Source organism: Salmo salar, chromosome 05 (assembly GCF_965601325.2).
Source record: "Salmo salar chromosome 05, fSalSal1, whole genome shotgun sequence".
Classification (NCBI taxonomy): domain Eukaryota; kingdom Metazoa; phylum Chordata; class Actinopteri; order Salmoniformes; family Salmonidae; genus Salmo; species Salmo salar.
Window position 1 is genome coordinate 66,708,335 of NC_138295.1, and position 20,522 is coordinate 66,728,856.

The 20,522-nt window shown below is 46.0% G+C and overlaps 1 protein-coding gene across 2 annotated transcripts in view; it reads right to left on the minus strand.

Moving 5' to 3' along the window:
* Positions 1–20,522, minus strand: part of LOC106605507 (cyclin-dependent kinase 14) — a 198,205-nt gene that overhangs the window by 94,767 nt on the left and 82,916 nt on the right. For both annotated transcript variants that reach the window (XM_045718621.2, XM_045718622.2), the window contains 2 exons: positions 13,219–13,339; positions 11,064–11,157 (listed from right to left, as the gene is read on the minus strand). In XM_045718621.2, coding sequence (XP_045574577.1) covers positions 11,064–11,157; positions 13,219–13,339 — 215 coding nt within the window. The remainder of the gene's footprint in view (positions 1–11,063; positions 11,158–13,218; positions 13,340–20,522) is intronic.

The window sequence follows — 20,522 nt, forward strand, 5'->3', positions numbered from 1 at the left end:
TCTGAATCCCATAGAAGAGTTATTTTCGTCATGGCGGTGGAAGGTATACGACCGGCAGCCCTTTGTGCGCATGCCTCTTGTGCAGGCCATGGAAGAGGCATGTGATGAGATTGATGTGGGTGCGACTCAGGGATGGATAAGGCACTCAAGGCGCTTCTTCCCTCGATGTCTGGCAAGGGAAGATATTGCCTGTGATGTGGACGAGGCGTTGTGGCCAGACCCAGCTGTGCGGCAAGATGCTGCCTAATAATTTTTCTTGACTCTTTTTTTTTTCGATATAGATTTTCTGCAAATTTTTTCTGCAATTTTCTTTTTCAGTTGACCGTTTTTTTGTGAGCATATTTTTGTTCAGTCCAATGTAAATATATCTGCTGTGCATATGTTTCACTGACTTGTTTGGTGAAAAATAAAAAATAAAATGTTTCAACAGCATGTGTGTGTATCTGCAAATATTTCTGTTAATCTGAAGAATTTTCTACAATTTGAACTATTTTAGTATTATGGCAAAGCATAGTAAAGATGAGAGTGCTTTTCATTATGCCCAACAGTGTGTAGTTGGTCAGACAAAAATCTGGTAATATGAATGAAGTGTGTGCCATTTCGTGCAAACGTTTGATTTTGATAATGCTATATGTAGTTTTGGTTGCAGTGCTTCATTTTGCAGGATATATGAGGTATTTTGCAGTTTTGGTGTGTGGTCTTGTGAATTGTGTTAAGTATTTTGATAAAACCAGCCTATTTTGCAAAATTGTGTTTTAGCAATTGGGAGAAACTGTAATTGTTGCATGGTTTAATTCAATCACGTAATCAATCAAACATTAGCTAATCGACTTGAAAATAGCATGAGATCTCATTTAACCATAGTAGAGACACGACAGCCTCATGGACCAGGATGGACATGGACTCACTCACCCAACGTATTGAACCAAAATGGCACCACACTGAGACAACTCTCACTATATTGCATTGGCTCAGAAGTACTGACCCATCAAATTGAGCCGTTTATATTTTCTCCCACCCCAATCACGTCTCGTCCTGTTGTGTGTCTGTGTACTCTGCTGTCAGCTCGAGGAAGAAAAGACAGATAGAGAAATACATCTAGAAAAATGTCCACCAGTCTGCTTGGCCTGGCAGCTAGATGGTCGGTTAGCGTAGCAAACAGCTCCACCTGTCAGAGTTAGCCTGACACTCACATTTCCATTTGAATCCCTCTTTCATTTCTGCTCTCTTTTTTTCTTCAACTCTCTGTTTCTTCGGAATCATGTCCTGCTCAGCTCCTCAGTGTCAAGACAGTCAAGAGTTGACGCATGGCCAGAGACACGTGTGTGTGTGTGTGTGTGTGTGTGTGTGTGTGTGTGTGTGTGTGTGTGTGTGTGTGTGTGTGTGTGTGTGTGTGTGTGTGTACCGCAGGAGGCTGCTGGGGGGAGGACGACTTAAAATTATGTCTTGAACAGAGCAAATATTATGGCATCAAACACATGGAAACCATATGTTTGATGTTTTTTATACCATTCCACTAATTCCGCTCCGTCCTCCCCAATTAAGGTGCCACCATCCTCCTGTGGTTGGTACGTGTGTGAGTGTCGGTACCTTCTGTCTGTCTGTCTGTCTGTCTGTCTGTCTGTCTGTCTGTCTGTCTGTCTGTCTGTCTGTCTGTCTGTCTGTCTGTCTGTCTGTCTGTCTGTCTGTCTGTCTGTCTGTCTGTCTGTCTGTCTGTCTGTCTGTCGGTGGAGAGATTATGCTGAGTCACGCCCCTCTAATAGGCCCGTGTGTTTGTGAAGGGGAGAGAAAGGTCACCTAGCATCCCTGTCTGATAAGTACTCAGTCTGACAAAAGTCAGTTGGCATTTTGAAAGAAGTTAGACCCACACTAACACCCTGGTCATTTCCATGTAAAAGGACCCATGAGCACCAACTTGAAGTTCATAAGAGCATGTCAAATTAGGTGTGAAATTAAAGCTAAGAGTCTATATATTTTTCCTAATTAAAGCATATACATTTTTCAATCATTTGGAATAAGCAAAGGCTTTGATTTCTTGTCAAACAGATGGAAAATAGTTCTTAGAAAACATCTACCAGAAAAAGTCTTAAAAGGTATTAGAAATACATCAAAACACACTAATGTTGAACTAATATCAACACTTATATTTAGTTTTGTAGACATTTTTCTGCCTACTGTAAGGTAAAGAAACATTGCCTTGTGCCTTGTAATTCCAAAAACCCATATATCTTTAAGATATTTTCAAATTTTTCTCCCTTATGAGGACGGAGGATAATGAAAGTTAGTTATCGGGTTTTTTACTGATATATATTTTGTTTATGAATTTCTAAGTGGTTAAACTCAAAATTGGTAACGGAATTTCCGAAAAATCTTTAACTGAATTTCTGCAATTGAATTGGCTAAAATGGGAAATCATAGTAGTCACAAACAACAGCTAGGTTCACAAGTTTGGACAGCACAGTACAGCACAGTACAGTAAAGAAAAGTAGAGTATAGTTCATTACTGTATACAGTAGAACGCACTAGAGTTGAGTAAACTATAATGTACTGTATTGTACTGTACTGAACTAAACTTTACTGTACTCGACTGTACTGTACTTTACACTACTCTACTCAACTTTGCTGTTATATGCTGTGCTGTACTGAACTCAACTGAGCTCTACTGTGCTGTACTTTGATGTCCAAACTTGTGCAACAAAGACGTCTATGATTGGTCCAGATTTGGTTCTGTCCGGACCAACCAAATTTGGTCTTGTGTAGAATATGTGTGTAGAATAATACCCAAATATGCAAAGGAGGATATTGCATGTTTATACCTTAGTGTACCTATTTAGGATACATCACCATGAAGATAATTACATTTCTTATCCATAATTATAATTTTCTGTGTAATACAGATCTGGGACCCATGATGAAATTCCGTTACCGGGTGTCAATCCACTTCACTTACTATAGTTCAATAACCAAAATAGATTATTTCAAAGTCTATGTGTCATGTCATAGCTGACCTCCCATTCTTTCTGCAGACATCGTTGAATCTTCATTCGGAGCAGATATTTAAGACTTTTTGTAAAACGTGGAGACAAAAAAATATTTTACCGAAATTCTGTTACCAAAGTTTGCATTTGCACAGTTCTTCCAGTAATGTGTTTTTGTAAAATGTTAATTGTAAATTGTTAAAAGTAGTCCTTGTATATAGAGTTGTATGGTTTGTTAAACTTTGAAATCAATGGTTTTTGTTTAGCATACATTTTAATAGAAAAATTGGAGTCTTAGCGCGATTCCGTTACTGTGTAATTGTCCAACTTTTCACACTATGTAGCCAAGCTGAAGGCCTATACTTCACTAGCCGGCTCATCCATCTATGATATTCACTGAAACCATGATGGAAAAACCAATGTGACAAGACAATATCTGAGCCAGCCCAGTACAGTTGGTGTATGGGCTATTTACTATGTGTTGTGAAGCCTATTTGTTTGTTTGCAGCTAAAACCAAATGTATCTATGCTGCTTCCCTGAGAGAAGAGAAGCCAATCTCCAGCAGTGCCATTCTAATGATCCGTGACCGAATTAAAGCTATCCCCATTGTTACCTTGCTTTATCCCCATCGTTGCCATGCTGTATCCCGTCCCCACAGAGCTCCATGGGCAAGTGTGTGTGAGCTGAGAGCAAATCAACTAAAGGCTCTTATTTATTCAAAGCCGCTGCTTTATATGAATGTCAGTGTTCTGTTGTAATCTTCCAAAGCCCTGGCTATCCTGAACAGAGAGCCTGTGGGTGTTTATGCCATGTGTTGCTCTTTTCCTGGTCCTGAGACGTGAGTGGGCTGGGCTGACTGACTGGCTGATTGGCTGACTGGCTGGCTGCTAGTTACAACTGGGTCTCCGTCCCCTCTGTCCGTCTGTATTAGATATGCGTGGTACAAGCTCAGGCCCAATGTAGCTGGTTAACTGAGTGTCACTCTGTTCAAGATTACATCCCCCGGAAGAACAGTAGGAATATGGACAGGTCTATCTGTAGGAAATAGGCTGTCAGAGCAGAGGTGTGTGTGTTTACTGAATACAATGAGCCTTTGCCTTGCATTAGCGTGATGGACGAAGCTGTCACCTCTGTCACCTAGGGAGTGACACGTCAACGCACACACGTCAACACACACACACACACACACACACACACACACACACACACACACACACACACACACACACACACACACACACACACACACACACACACACACACACACACACACACACACACACACACACACACACACATCATATCCTATGGATAATGTAACAGTTCATGTTGTTGAGTAAATAGCAAGTGTTGATGACACAAGCACACCCATACTGTCTGCACAGACAGGGAATTGAAACTGAAAACCACATGTGAGTGGCTGTCTGTTTGAATGTGTGTGGCTGTAATTGACTGTACGTGTGTGTGGCTATGTTGGACTGAACATATGTGTACAGTATGTGCTTTGTCTGTCTAAACATGTGTTGTGTTTTTGGCTATGCCGGATTAAGTGATATGACATGCTATTCTATAAAATCCTTTCTCTGTAATTAATATTACCTGATTAAGCTAATCATGTAATTGTAATTAACTAGAAAGTCGGGGCACCACGAAAGAATGTTTATAGAGCTGTTGTCTTCCGATTCATGTTTGAACGTCCAAACACTAATTATTGCCATCTGGATTATGAGAAACACATGCTGAATCAATAAAAAAGTGAAAAAACAACATTGGCATTGAGATGATCAGAGGTGTTATTACCTCAGATAAATAATAATGATTCTACAGTCAAGGTAAGACTGTAAGCCTAGTATAAGCACATCTCTGGCCTCCTCATGTGTATGGCTTACAGGGGCTGTGAGCTATGCTATTACCTACACAGGTGTGATCCTGTTAAAACAGGGGATTCATAAGGTCTTCATATTGTGGAGAGAATAAGGAGAGGATAATCAGAACACAATATAGACCTGTCAGACTTTATCCCACCACCCCCTCCTTTCCCATCCTCTCCTCTCCTCTCACCCATATCCTCCACTACTCTGTCTCTTCTCTGCTCTCTCTCCTCCCCTCATACTCCTCTCCTCTGCCTCCTCTCCCCCTACCCTTCTCCCCCTTCCTCTCCCCTCTCCTCCTCTCCTCCTCATATCTGGACCACCTAGGCACCCCAGGGGTGTTCGCTGAAGAAACCTTTATCTCCACTGGATAACATTTACATTTTATCCCAGACAGTCAGACAGCCCCCCCAATCCCCATCCATCCCTCCCTTCCCCTCCCCCCAAACATATACCCCTCCATTCCCCCCCCCCTCCCCATCCTCCCTCCAAACCCCCTTCCATCGCTTGTTCTGCCCCTCCTACCCTTCTCTGCTCCACCTGCAACCTGCTAAAGGGCACACAGACCCCCTCCAAGGACCTGCTGCCAGGCCAACAGGGTTGCAGGTGCGCCTCCATCGATACCCAAGCTGGCGACAGGCCATCCCACTACTGGGTCTCTCCCCTCTTTTCACTCTTTCCCCTCTCTCTTTGTGTCTGTGTATTCAAGGGGTGTACTGGATGGATGCAGGGGGCAGAGAGGGCTGGGGTATTGGGGGGAATCTTACAGATGTGAGGAGAGCAGACAGCCCCAATTTTGTCTTTGGCAAAACAGACAATCAATAAAATGCTTTTATACAGTATCTCTCTCTCCACTGCTATCTGTCCTCCTAGGATGCTTTGTGTAAGATTCCCTGCCTAGGGCATACTCCCTACACACACAGATTCACACAGACATACAAACGCACACGCACCCACACACTTATCCTCGACAGCCCTCGGCAAAACAAACCGAACCTCTTTGTCTCTTTGTCTTCACACCTGACTCCTGACTCTACCAACCTCCGTCTCGCTCTCTCTATCTTTCTCTCTCTTTCTTTATCCCTCTCTTTCTCTCTCCCATCATCTCATCTCAGTAATTGTCTGCATTAACTCGTTTCAGAGGATGAATGAATATGAATTCATCACATTAACACTCCACTTCAATTCTGCCGATGGGGGGAATTATGGAGGACAGATGAGCTGATTAAGGGATTAATGAGACCTCACACAGCTATAAAATATTGATGCAGTCAGGCTCTGAGTCCTGTTCAGAAATATATATATCAATCTATCTACCATCCCTATTAATCCCTAATCACTGGTTCCTTAAATAAGCAGCTAGAAGAAGAATTGAATAGCTATCTGACCCCGAGTTGAAGAGGCCCACAGACCTCATGCTGATTAGATCAAGACCCAAAGGTTACTGCTCAAGTACTCAAGTACACAGTAAACGCAGTCAATTGGTCAGTCAATAATGATTCAGATCGCATCATTCAGATAGGTACTGCATGTGTTAAGCAGTATTGGTGTCTCTGAGGGGTCTTTGGCCTGGTTTGCTAACTACCTCTCTCAAAGAGTGCAGTGTATAAAGTCAGAACATCTGCTGTCTCAGCCACTGCCTATCACCAAGGGAGTACCCCAAGGGTCGATCCTAGGCCCCACACTCTTCTCAATTTACATCAACAACATAGTTCAGGCAGTAGGAAGCTCTCTCATTCATTTATATGCAGATTATACAGTCTTATACTCAGATGGTCCCTCCCGGATTTTGTGTTAAACGCTCTACAACAAAGCTTTCTTAGTGTCCAACAAGCTTTCTCTGCCCTTAACCTTGTTCTGGGCACCTGCAAAACAAAGGTCTTGTGGTTTGGTAAGAAGAATGTCCTTCTCCCCACAGGTGTGATTACTACTCTGAGGGTTTAGAGCTTGAGGTAGTCACCTCATACAAGTACTTGGGAGTATTGCTTGACGGTACACTGTCCTTCTCTCAGCACATATCCAAGCTGCAGGCTAAGGTTAAATCTAGACATGGTTTCCTCTATCGCAATCGCTCCTCTTTCATCCCAGCTGCCAAACTATGCCTAACAGTTTTGTTCCGGAACTCCAATTTGAGCAGCAGCAGCTGAAAAATGAGCTCCTACAAATATTGAAATTTACATGGTTTTTAGAGTGAAGTACATCAGAAAAAAGCAAAAGAAAACTGCAAGACTGAATAGGAGAAAAGACAAGCAACAAACAAAGAAGATAGGCTTTTGAAAAATAACTATTTTTCATAAAATTGTAGTTATCTTAGCAAGCTGAATTGTTTACCAGTTGCTAAGCAGTTGCTAGGGAGTCTTTTGGAAGAAGCTAGCTAGCTAACGAAGAATAACAAAGAATATCTAGTTAACAGAAGAAAAGAAAGAGAAAATCAGGACAGAAGAAAAAGGATATCAAAGTGAAACAGTTCTCTAAAGACACAGGAGACAATAATACAAGAAACAACACTTCTGTAGCTTGTCAACTATGTGTCTGTCTATCCCTGTTCTCTCCTCTCTGCACAGGCCATACAAACGCTCCACACCGCGTGGCCGCTGCCACTCTAACCTGGTGGTCCCAGCGCGCACGACCCACGTGGAGTTCCAGGTCTCCGGCAGCCTCTGGAACTGCCGGTCTGCAGCCAACAAGGCTGAGTTCATCTCAGCCTATGCTACCCTCCAGTCCCTAGACTTCCTGGCGCTGACGGAAACATGGATTACCACAGATAACACTGCTACTCCTACTGCTCTCTCTTCGTCTGCCCACGTGTTCTCGCATACCCCGAGAGCATCTGGCCAGCGGGGTGGTGGCACTGGAATCCTCATCTCTCCCAAGTGGACATTCTCTCTTTCTCCCCTGACCCATCTGTCTATCTCCTCATTTGAATTCCATGCTGTCACAGTTACCAGCCCTTTCAAGCTTAACATCCTTATCATTTATCGCCCTCCAGGTTCCCTTGGAGAGTTCATCAATGAGCTTGACGCCTTGATAAGTTCCTTTCCTGAGGATGGCTCACCTCTCACAGTTCTGGGTGACTTTAACCTCCCCACGTCTACCTTTGACTCATTCCTCTCTGCCTCCTTCTTTCCACTCCTCTCCTCTTTTGACCTCACCCTCTCACCTTCCCCCCCTACTCACAAGGCAGGCAATACGCTTGACCTCATCTTTACTAGATGCTGTTCTTCCACTAATCTCATTGCAACTCCCCTCCAAATCTCCGACCACTACCTTGTATCCTTTTCCCTCTTGCTCTCATCCAACACTTCTCACTCTGCCCCTACTCGGATGGTATTGCGCCGTCCCAACCCTCGCTCTCTCTCTCCCGCTACTCTCTCCTCTTCCATCCTATCATCTCTTCCCTCTGCTCAAACCTTCTCCAACCTATCACCTGATTCTGCCTCCTCAACCCTCCTCTCCTCCCTTTCTGCATCCTTTGATTTTCTCTGTCCCCTATCCTCCAGGCTGGCTCGGTCCTCCCCTCCTGCTCCGTGGCTCGACGACTCAATACGAGCTCACAGAACAAGGCTCCGGGCAGCCGAGCGGAAATGGAGGAAAACTCGCCTCCCTGCGGACCTGGCATCCTTTCACTCACTCCTCTCTACATTCTCCTCTTCTGTCTCTGCTGCTAAAGCCACTTTCTACCACTCTAAATTCCAAGCATCTGCCTCTAACCCTAGGAAGCTCTTTGCTACCTTCTCCTCCCTCCTGAATCCTCCTCCCCCTCCCCCCCCCTCCTCCCTCTCTGCGGATGACTTCGTCAACCATTTTGAAAAGAAGGTTGACGATATCCGATCCTCGTTTGCTAAGTCAAACGACACCGCTGGTCCTGCTCACACTGCCCTACCCTGTGCTTTGACCTCTTTCTCCCCTCTCTCTCCAGATGAAATCTCGCGTCTTGTGACGGCCGGCCGCCCAACAACCTGCCCACTTGACCCTATCCCCTCCTCTCTTCTCCAGACCATTTCCGGAGACCTTCTCCCCTTCCTCACCTCGCTCATCAACTCATCCTTGACCGCTGGCTACGTCCCTTCCGTCTTCAAGAGAGCGAGAGTTGCACCCCTTCTGAAAAAACCTACACTCGATCCCTCCGATGTCAACAACTACAGACCAGTATCCCTTCTTTCTTTTCTCTCCAAAACTCTTGAACGTGCCGTCCTTGGCCAGCTCTCCTGCTATCTCTCTCAGAATGACCTTCTTGATCCTAATCAGTCAGGTTTCAAGACTGGGCATTCAACTGAGACTGCTCTTCTCTGTGTCACGGAGGCTCTCCGCACTGCTAAAGCTAACAATCTCTCCTCTGCTCTCATCCTTCTAGACGTATCTGCTGCCTTTGATACTGTGAACCATCAGATCCTCCTCTCCACCCTCTCCGAGTTGGGCATCTCCGGCGCGGCCCACGCTTGGATTGCGTCCTACCTGACAGGTCGCTCCTACCAGGTGGCGTGGCGAGAATCTGTCTCCGCACCATGCGCTCTCACCACTGGTGTCCCCCAGGGCTCTGTTCTAGGCCCTCTCCTATTCTCGCTATACACCAAGTCACTTGGCTCTGTCATATCCTCACATGGTCTCTCCTATCATTGCTATGCAGACGACACACAATTAATCTTCTCCTTTCCCCCTTCTGATAACCAGGCGGCGAATCGCATCTCTGCATGTCTGTCAGACATATCAGTGTGGATGACGGATCACCAGCTCAAGCTGAACCTCGGCAAGACGGAGCTGCTCTTCCTCCCGGGGAAGGACTGCCCGTTCCATGATCTCGCCATCACGGTTGACAACTCCCTTGTGTCCTCCTCCCAGAGTGCTAAGAACCTTGGCGTGATCCTGGACAACACCCTGTCGTTCTCCACTAACATCAAGGCGGTGACCCGATCCTGTAGGTTCATGCTCTACAACATTCGCAGAGTACGACCTTGCCTCACACAGGAAGCGGCGCAGGTCCTAATCCAGGCACTTGTCATCTCCCGTCTGGATTACTGCAACTCGCTGTTGGCTGGGCTCCCTGCCTGTGCCATTAAACCCCTACAACTCATCCAGAACGCCGCAGCCCGTCTGGTGTTCAACCTTCCCAAGTTCTCTCACGTCACCCCGCTCCTCCGCTCTCTCCACTGGCTTCCAGTTGAAGCTGGCATCCGCTACAAGACCATGGTGATTGCCTACGGAGCTGTGAAGGGAACGGCACCTCCATACCTTCAGGCTCTGATCAGGCCCTACACCCAAACAAGGGCACTGCGTTCATCCACCACTGGCCTGCTGGCCCCCCTACCTCTGAGGAAGCACAGTTCCCGCTCAGCCCAGTCAAAACTGTTCGCTGCTCTGGCACCCCAATGGTGGAACAAGCTCCCTCACGACGCCAGGACAGCGGAGTCAATCACCACCTTCCGGAGACACCTGAAACCCCACCTCTTTAAGGAATACCTAGGATAGGTTAAAGTAATCCTTCTAACCCCCCCCCCCCCCTAAAAGATTTAGATGCACTATTGTAAAGTGGTTGTTCCACTGGATATCATAAGGTGAATGCACCATTTTGTAAGTCGCTCTGGATAAGAGCGTCTGCTAAATGACTTAAATGTAAATGTAAATGTAAAACTAACCCTGATTCTTATGACCATCCTAACCATGCTAGATTATGGAGACATAAATTATAGATCAGCAGGTAAGAGTGCTCTCGAGTGGCTAGATGTTCTTTACCATTCGGCCATGTTTTGTGCTGCTACCATGTTGTGCTGTTGTCTGTGCCCAATAATGTTTGTACCATGTTTTGTGCTGCTACAATGTTGTGCTGCTGCCATGTTGTGTTGCTACCGTGTTGTTGTCATGTGTTGCTGCCATGATGTGTTGTTGTCTTTGGTCTCTCTTTATGTAGTGTTGTGGTGTCTCTCTTGTTGTGATGTGTGTTTTAGCCTATATTTTTTATTTTAATCACAGCCCCCGCAGGAGGCCTTTTGCCTTTTGGTAGGCCGTCATTGTAAATACGAATTTGTTCTTAACTGACTTGCCTAGTTAAATAAAGGTTAAATAAATAATTCTTATTAATTAATTAAAAAGTGCTCAAAGTGGGACTGTTTCCTATTGGTTCACAACTGAGAGGAGATGGAAATGTTGTGTATCAGTGACAGCATAGACATATTGTGCACGTACGTACACACGCACACAAACACACAGCTGACTCACCAGGAATATCCTCTCCAGCTGATCCTGGATATCCTTCATCCCAGGGAAAGCTGCCACTCCTTGGATCATCTCGATGAAGATGCAGCCCACACCCCTGGGGAGACACAGACAGCATCCCCATTAGAGACAGACAGACAGCATCCCCATTAGAGACAGACAGCATCCCCATTAGAGACAGACAGACAGCATCCCCATTAGAGACAGACAGACAGCATCCCCATTAGAAACAGACAGACAGCATCCCCATTAGAGACAGACAGACAGCATCCCCATTAGAGACAGACAGACAGACAGCATCCCCATTAGAGACAGACAGACAGACAGCATCCCCATTAGAGACAGACAGACAGCATCCCCATTAGAGACACACAGACAGCATCAACAGAGTTGGAGAGCTCCAGAGCCATCAGCAGTAAACATTTGAACCCCTCTATGAAGAATACTGGCCTCCACAACTACAATGCATAATTATGTAATCTATAGTGTACTCAAATGGCTTTGTAGAAGAGCACAGTATATTTTGAAAGGCAAATGGTTCACTCTTGGGGAATATCTTAATTTCCATCTAAATCTATGGTTGATGTCTTGATTTCCTAGAGGATTTAGCTCCAGTAAAGTGTTTGTTCAGAAAACTAACTCTTCTCTCTCCACTGGCCATCCCATTATCCAACGATCTGAGGTGGTGATGGTTGGATAATGGGATGCCCAGTGGAGAGAGAAGGAGAGAGGGATGGAGAAAGAGAGAGGTGGCCAGTTCTGGAGGGTGGTGTGTGTGTGTGTTTAAACAGGTGTCAGAGCCCATTTGTCAGAGAGCTATTGTTTCCTGACAGATTCACTTTCTGGCCCAGTGCACACTGCTCCCTCTCTCTTTCCCCCCCCCCATCTCTACATGACCCGGCTGAGCGGTCCTGAGGTCGAGCAGTCCTGAGCAGCCACACAGCTAATGTAGAAAAAGAAAGTGGGATAAATAGAAAGAGAGAGGGAGAAAGAAAGAAAGAGAGACAACCACCAGCATCACTTTCATTGACTTAAACACAGATTTTTGAAAACGTAATCTATACGTATAGACCAGGAAGAACCCTATACATTTCGAGAAGTCCAATGGATTGAAGTAGATGCTGGGTTGAACAATACATTTTCATCAGCAAACTGTTCAGATTTTTCTTAGATCTTTATATAGAGACTGGTGTTTAATCAGATACAGAGGTTTGGCTTGGCAGGGATCAAACCTGCTACTAACAGTGTGAAAACAACAGGGTTTCAACCACATCCTCCACTCTTCTTGTCACACCTCTGTCTGTCTGTCTGTGTCCACAGTGGTCTGTCAGCTTGTCTGACAGGTGCCTGGTGAAACGGCAGGCTCACTGGGGCGATAACAGCCATAAAAATAGACTAGAGGAAGAATCCCTGTTCTGTTCCACCCTATTCTTCCCTTCCCTCCTGTCTTCCAAATCCAGATCTGATCCTTTAACCTGTCAGTGGTTTGACGGATATGGGACAGACTGTTAACCAAACCAGTGACCCAGCACTGAGTGCACTGCTGTCGATGTGAGCGCTGCTTGTTCATGGAACACTGCTTTCTAAGTGACGGTATAGGTCTTTCTATGTTGAGTGGCTCCAGTCTCGGTGGAGTGGAAAAGTGCCCTGAGGATTTGCCCACCTGCTCTACTGCCCACCTAACCCGCTGCCTCTCCCTCTCCCCCGCTATGCTTTAATTACCCGTGCTGGGATGCAGCTGGGGTCCTTGGAAAGGGGCGTCCTCGAGGACTGCTTGTCCAGATCGATGTGGTCACAGATCATTTCACAGCCTGGACGGCAGCTCTGGAAGACCCCTGTCCATATCCTGACTAAAGCTGTCTGTCTGTCGCCATAGGAAGGCCTCTGTCTGCCCATGTCCTCAGTAAATGTTCCTTTCTGTCCATACTGAGCCTCAGTCTCAGCCAGGCCAGGTCTCCCAGCTTCTCCTCAACCCCAGATAGAGACATGGCCAGGTCTCTCCCTCACCTCCTTATGGAACACATTCACACAGCTGTCTGTGGCTCTCTGTGGGGTTCATACCTCATCTGATCTAGAGGAGGCAGTATTCTCCCTGTTGTGGAGAGGGATGTGGAAAGAGGTAGGGGGTCAGGGGTTAAAGGTCAGTGGTACTACCCACCACATGTCCAGGCAGGTGGAGTAGTCTGTGGATCCCAGGAGGACATCAGGGGGGCGGTACCACAGGGTCACCACCTCATTGGAGTAGGTGTGACTGGGGACTGACTTAGCCCGTGCCAGACCTGCCAGAGAGAACACACACACACTGTAAGGAACAAATAGTGGGAACAGAAACACACTGTATGTTAACTTTATCATTGAATGCCCTCCACTGAGGCTCCATAAGATGAGAGAAAAGCTGACTGGTGCAAAGCAGAGCAGGTCTTGCCTGAGGTGCTCTTTGACATGGAGCCTGGGTACCAACAGGACCAGGGCTATCAGAATACCAATCAGACATACTCAAAGCTACAACAGACCATCTCCATACACTACATCTAACATCAAGGACACCGCTCCCTAAGCTGACGGTACAGTATTTTTGTGTGTGTGTGTGTGTGTGTGTGTGTGTGTGTGTGTGTGTGTGTGTGTGTGTGTGTGTGTGTGTGTGTGTGTGTGTGTGTGTGTGTGTGTGTGTGTGTGTGTGTGTGTGTGTGTGTGTGTGTGCATTTGCTGGCACTGCAGAGCCAGCTAGTTTTAATGAGTCTGGTGGCATTTAGCTAGCTGTCCTCCCAGGTGGTGAGACTGGTTCATTAAAGCATTTAGCTTAAACAGCCAAGACTTCCTGCCCCTGGTGCCAGCCCCCTGTGTGTGTGTGTGGGCAGGGTGATGCAGGGCAGGGGGTAGTTAACATGTCCCTATGCCAGAACAGACCCAGGCTTCCAGGAGAGAGGGAGGTTGAGCCAGGCTTCCTCACAGTCTAACACTGTAATTTACAGACTAATCTGACCTGTAAACAATAGGCTGTGTCACAGAGAGGAGAGACCAATATCCCAGACACACTGAGAGCCTATCATTTACACCGTGGGTGCTGTGAGGTGTGTGTGTGTGTGTGTGTGTGTGTGTGTGTGTGTGTGTGTGTGTGTGTGTGTAGGGGGGACTGGGAGGTTGATGCAGGGCAGGAGCAGGGAGAAGAGATCTAATCATCATAAAAAGGCCAGAATAATAGACTGATGGGGTAGTTACAGTACATTGGTTGTCTGGCTGTAGGTTCATCTGAATGATAGAGAGATGGAGAGAGAAAGGCAGGGAGGAAGGTAGAGGAGGAGAGGGATGGAGGGAGAAAGAGAGGGAGGGAAGGTAGAGGGAGGAGAGGGATGGAGGGAGAAAGGGAGGGAGGGAGGGAAGGTAGATGGAGGAGAGGGATGGAGGGAGAAAGGCAGGGAGGAAGGTAGAGGGAGGAGAGGGATGGAGGGAGAAAGAGAGGGAGGGAAGGTAGAGGGAGGAGAGGGATGAGGGAGAAAGGGAGGGAGGAAGGTAGAGTGAGGAGAGGGATGGAGGGAGAAAGAGAGGGAGGGAAGGTAGAGTGAGGAGAGGGATGGAGGGAGAAAGAGAGGGAGGGAAGGTAGAGGGAGGAGAGGGATGGAGGGAGAAAGAGAGGGAGGACGGTAGATGGAGGAGAGGGAGGGAGGGAGAAAGAGAGGGAGGGAAGGTAGAGGGAGGAAAGGGATGGAGGGAGAAAGAGAGGGAGGGAAGGTAGAGTGAGGAGAGGGATGGAGGGAGAAAGGGAGGGAGGGAAGGTAGATGGAGGAGAGGGATGGACGGAGAAAGACAGGGAGGGAATGTAGAGGGAGGAGAGGTATGGAGGGAGAAAGTCAGGGAGAGAAGGTAGAGGGAGGAGAGGGATGGAGGGAGAAAGGCAGGGAGAGAAGGTAGAGGGAGGAGAGGGATGGAGGGAGAAAGGCAGGGAGGGAAGGTAGAGGGAGGAGAGGGATGGAGGGAGAAAGAGAGAGAGGGAAGGTAGAGGGAGGAAAGGGATGGAGGGAGAAAGGGAGGGAGGGAGGGAAGGTAGATGGAGGGAGAAAGAGAGAGAGGGAAGGTAGAGGGAGGAGAGGGATGGAGGGAGAAAGAGAGGGAGTGATAGGAAATAGTGGGGGTGTGTACTGCATTTGCACTACAGGACCTAGATGATTGAATTCCCTCTCCTCTCGTCCTCCAGTGTAGTCACCACGGTAACAGCACAAAACAGGTGGATGGATACATTGCTCTTTCTATAAAATGGTGACTGCCCGGTGGCCCTGACATTCTACATCAGAGAACACCTGATAGACCTACTGCAGCGAGAGGTTCCATTTCAAAAGGCCTGACCCCCAGGCTTCACACACATGCACCAACGCACACAACAACCTTCATACCTTCAAACACTGACGCCCCTGGCATTGAGACGACAGTTTCACACTATACGACCGGTGTGGCTCCTGGCTGGCCTTCCATTCCAGGTCGCACACACACACACACACACACACACACACACACACACACACACACACACACACACACACACACACACACACACACACACACACACACACACACACACACACACACACACACACACACACACACAGGTAGCCCTGGGTGTAAAGTTCAGTAGTGAATTATACATCCCACTGTGTCCCCATGGCAACACCAGGGGTCAGAGAACAGAGGGCAGGAGAGGAGGAGGAAGAGAAGAGGGGGATGAAGAAGAATACAGCCAGAGAGGAGACTGAAATCGACTCCATATCCCCCCTGGGACAAACAACCCAAGCCTTCTTTTGAAGTTCACTCTGAAGTCAAATGACTTTCAGGTATCTCTGTGTAGCCTCCTCCTCATCTTCCTCCTCTTCCTCCTCGGCTGCTGTGTCTAAAGCTATGATAAATCCACGGGGAGAAAGAAACAAGATATACCAAACAAATGATGATTAAAAAAAAAAAAAAGCATTTACCATTACAAAAAACACTGAAAAACAATCTTGCAGATGCGGCAAATACACAACTTGTTTCTGTCATGAAATGTGTAGCCAGAATACAAAACCGGGTAAATTAAATAATGTGTCACTCCTCTCCTGCATCATCCCAGTCTAATATATGATGATGAATGTCTGATTGTGTGATATGTAATAATACCCCCTGCTCACATCTCAAATATATATATATATATAACAAAACTACGTATAAAATGGCTTTAAAATATGCTATAATGCTTTGGAAGTAATTTAGCATACTTGCACAGGTTTCTGGTGGCAATAACGGATTGTGTGCGCTTGGCAGATCACTTATGTCTGGTCTGATAGAATCTGGGAAATGTGGGACGTGTGTGTGTGTGCTGGTGTGTGTGTCAACATGGCATGGCATGCATACTGCTATTGCTTCTCCATGATCTGGGATGAGGACATTAACATTTTGATTCCACTTTGCTTATCACACACACACACACACACACACACACACACACACACACACACACACACACACACACACACACACACACACACACACACACACACACACACACACACACACACACACACACACACACACACACACACACACACACACACACACACACACACACACACACACACACACACACACACACAAGCAAAACTAGTATTTAGGATCAGAAAATGTTTGTATTTCCTCTGCTAAGAAAATCCCCTGAGAGACAGTTGGCTCACATGCTGAATTAATTCATCCTTCCACACATGGGCTTTCCAACTTCCTGTGATTCTCCCCACTTCTCCTCTCATATACAGTAGTAATACCTAAAGGTATGTGGTGGATCACCTGCCACCTGCCTCTCTGTCTGTCCATCACAGCCTGTCTCTCTGTCTGTCCATCACAGCCTGTCCATCTGTCTGTCCATCACAGCCTGTCCATCTGTCTGTCCATCACAGCCTGTCTCTCTGTCTGTCCATCACAGCCTGTCCATCTGTCTGTCCATTACAGCCTGTCTCTCTGTCTGTCCATCACAGCCTGTCTCTCTGTCTGTCCATCACAGCCTGTCCATCTGTCTGTCCATCACAGCCTGTCTCTCTGTCTGTCCATCACAGCCTGTCTCTCTGTCTGTCCATCACAGCCTGTCCATCTGTCTGTCCATCACAGCCTGTCTCTCTGTCTGTCCATCACAGCCTGTCTCTCTGTCTGTCCATCACAGCCTGTCTCTCTGTCTGTCCATCACAGCCTGTCTCTCTGTCTGTCCATCACAGCCTGTCTCTCTGTCTGTCCATCACAGCCTGTCTCTCTGTCTGTCCATCACAGCCTGTCTCTCTGTCTGTCTATCACAGCCTGTCTCTCTGTCTGTCTATCACAGCCTGTCTCTCTGTCTGTCTATCACAGCCTGTCTCTCTGTCTGTCTATCACAGCCAGTCTCTCTGTCTGTCTATCAAAGCCTGTCTCTCTGTCTATCAAAGCCTGCCTCTCTGTCTATCAAAGCCTGCCTCTCTGTCTATCAAAGCCTGCCTCTCTGTCTATCAAAGCCTGCCTAACTGTCTGTCCATCACAGCCCATTTCACCACTCTAAGTGATCCCTAATGAGATAGGCAGCAAACAGCACACATCCCAGTCAGGTCATTCCCTGCATACAGTTGAAGTCGAAAGTTTACATACACTTAGGTTGGAGTCATTAACACTTGTTTTTCAACCACTCCACACATTTCTTGTTATGGTTAGGACATCTACTTTGTGCATGACACAAGTAATTTTTCCAACAATTGTTTACAGACAGATTATTTCACTTATCATTCACTGTATCACAATTCCAGTGGGTCAGAAGTTTACATACACTAAGTTGACTGTGCCTTTAAACAGCTTGGAAAATTCCAGAAAATGATGTCATAGCTTTACAAGCTTCTGATAGGCTAATTGACATCATTTGACTCAATTGTAAGTTTACCTGTGGATGTATTTCAAGGCCTACCTTCAAACTCAGTGCCTCTTTGCTTGATATCATGTGAAAATCAAAAGAAATCAGCCAAGACCTCAGAAAAATAATTGTAGAGCTCCACAAGTCTGGTTCATCCTTGGTAGCAATTTCCAAATGCCTGAAGGTACCACGTTCAACTGTACAAACAACAGTACACAAGTATAAACAGCCGCAGCATCATACCGCTCAGGAAGGAGACACGTTCTGTCTCCTAGAGATGAACGTACTTTGGTGGGAAAGTGCAAATCAATCCAGGAACAGCAGCAAAGGACCTTGTGAAGATGCTGGAGGAAACAGGTGCAAAAGTATCTGTATCCACAGTAAAACAAGTCCTATATTAACATCACCTGAAAGGCCGCTCAGCAAGGAAGAAGCCACTGCTCCAAAACCGCCATAAGAAAAGCCAGACTACGGTTTGCAAGTGCACATGGGGAGAAAGATCGAACTTTTTGGAGACGTCCTCTGGTCTGATGAAACAAAAATAGAACTGTTTGTCCATAATGACCATCATTATGTTTGGAGGAAAAAGGAGGAGGCTTGCAAGCCGAAAAACACCATCCCAACCATGAAGCACAGGGGTGGCAGCATCATGTTGTGGGGGTGCTTTGCTGCAGAAGGGACTGGTGCACTTCACAAAATAGATGGCATTATGAGGAGGGGAATTATGTGGATATATTGAAGTAACATCTCAAGACATCAGTCAGGAAATTAAAGCTTGGTCGCAAATGGGTCTTCCAAATGGACAATGACCCCAAGCATACCTCCAAAGTTGTGGCAAAATGGCTTAAGGACAACAAAGTCAAGGTATTGGAGTGGCCATCACAAAGCCCTGACCTCAATCCTATCGATTTGTGGGCAGAACTGAAAAAGCGTGTACGAGTAAGGAGGCCTACAAACCTGACTCAGTTACACCAGCTCTGTCAGGAGGAATGGGCCAAATTCACCTAACTTATTGTGGGAAGCTTGTGGAAGGCTACCTGAAATGTTTGACCCAAGTTAAACAATTTGAAGGCAATGCTAACAAATACTAATTGAGTGTACCGTAATTTCCGGACTATTAAGCGCACCTGAATATAAGCCGCACCCACTGAATTGTAATTTTATTTTGAACATAAATAAGCCGCACATGTCTATAAGCCGCAGGTGCCTACCGGTACATTGAAACAAATGAACTTTACACAGGCTGTAACGAAACACAGCTTGTAACAAAAATAAATAGGCTTTAACGAAACACGGCTTGTAACAAAAATAAATAGCCTTTAACGAAACACGGCTTGTAACAAAAAATAAAACATTTGCAGTAAGCTTTAGTTGTCTTTTTGCACTGAGTCAATTCCTCACGCTGCTGTTTCCAACGTCTTATCATCGACTCATTAAGACCAAGCTCCCGTGCAGCAGCTCTATTTCCTTTTCCAACAGCCAGATCAATCGCCTTCAACTTGAAAGCTGCATCATATGCATTTCTCCGTGTCTTTGCCATGATGAGGGTGACAAAATGACTACCGTAATCAGAATGATGGGAAGTTTGAGAGCACTCGATTTAATCTAAACAGTAAACAAAAAAGTTGTTTGACCTTAACCCGTTCGGCAATTTCATTGGTCTAATGAAAGCTTCATGCCGCCAAAAAACTGAGCACGTCACAGAATGTGTTTTTTTGGAGAAAAACATTTTTCAAGTGGTAAAAATCCATATATTAGCCGCGTCATTGTTTAAGCCGTGAGGTTCAAAGCCTGGGAAAAAAGTTGCGGCTTATAGTCCGGAATTTACAGTATGTAAACTTCTGACCCACTGGGAATGTGATGAAAGAAATAAAAGCTGAAATAAATCATTCTCTCTACTATTATTCTGACATTTCACATTCTTAAAATAAAGTGGTGATACTAACTGACCTAAGACAGGGAATTCGTACTAGGATTAAATGTTAGGAATTGTGAAAAACTGAGTTAAAATGTATTTGGCTAAGGTGAATGTAAACTTCCAACTTCAACTATACATGCACAGACAGACACACAGACACACATGCACACACACACACACACACTCCCTGTAGGGCCTGTGTGCCTGGGTATAGCGAACAGCACACAGCGGAAGTCCTGGCGCTCCATGCGGATTCCTCTGACATTCCAACCAGATTCCTGCATCTCCACAGATCATTATCCTCACCAGCTGTCTTCAAACTATATCACTACAACACACACTCCCAACGCTCCGAGTGACTCGAATCGAATCACTAGGAAAGGAATAAAACATTGCCCTCCAGCGCGCGCACACACACACACACACACACACACACACACACACACACACACACACATACTACCTGACAAGGGAGGGAGGGAGAATATACAGTGTCTTCAAAGCTAACATTTTTGTGGATACAGTATAAAACAAGTGACGTCATCACTGCAATGTACTGTATCTATTGGTTGATTATTAAACCAATGGCTGGATAGGTATTTGGATATGTATTTGCAAGATTATTGTAATTTGCAGCATTGTTTTCATGGGACATTTGCTTGTT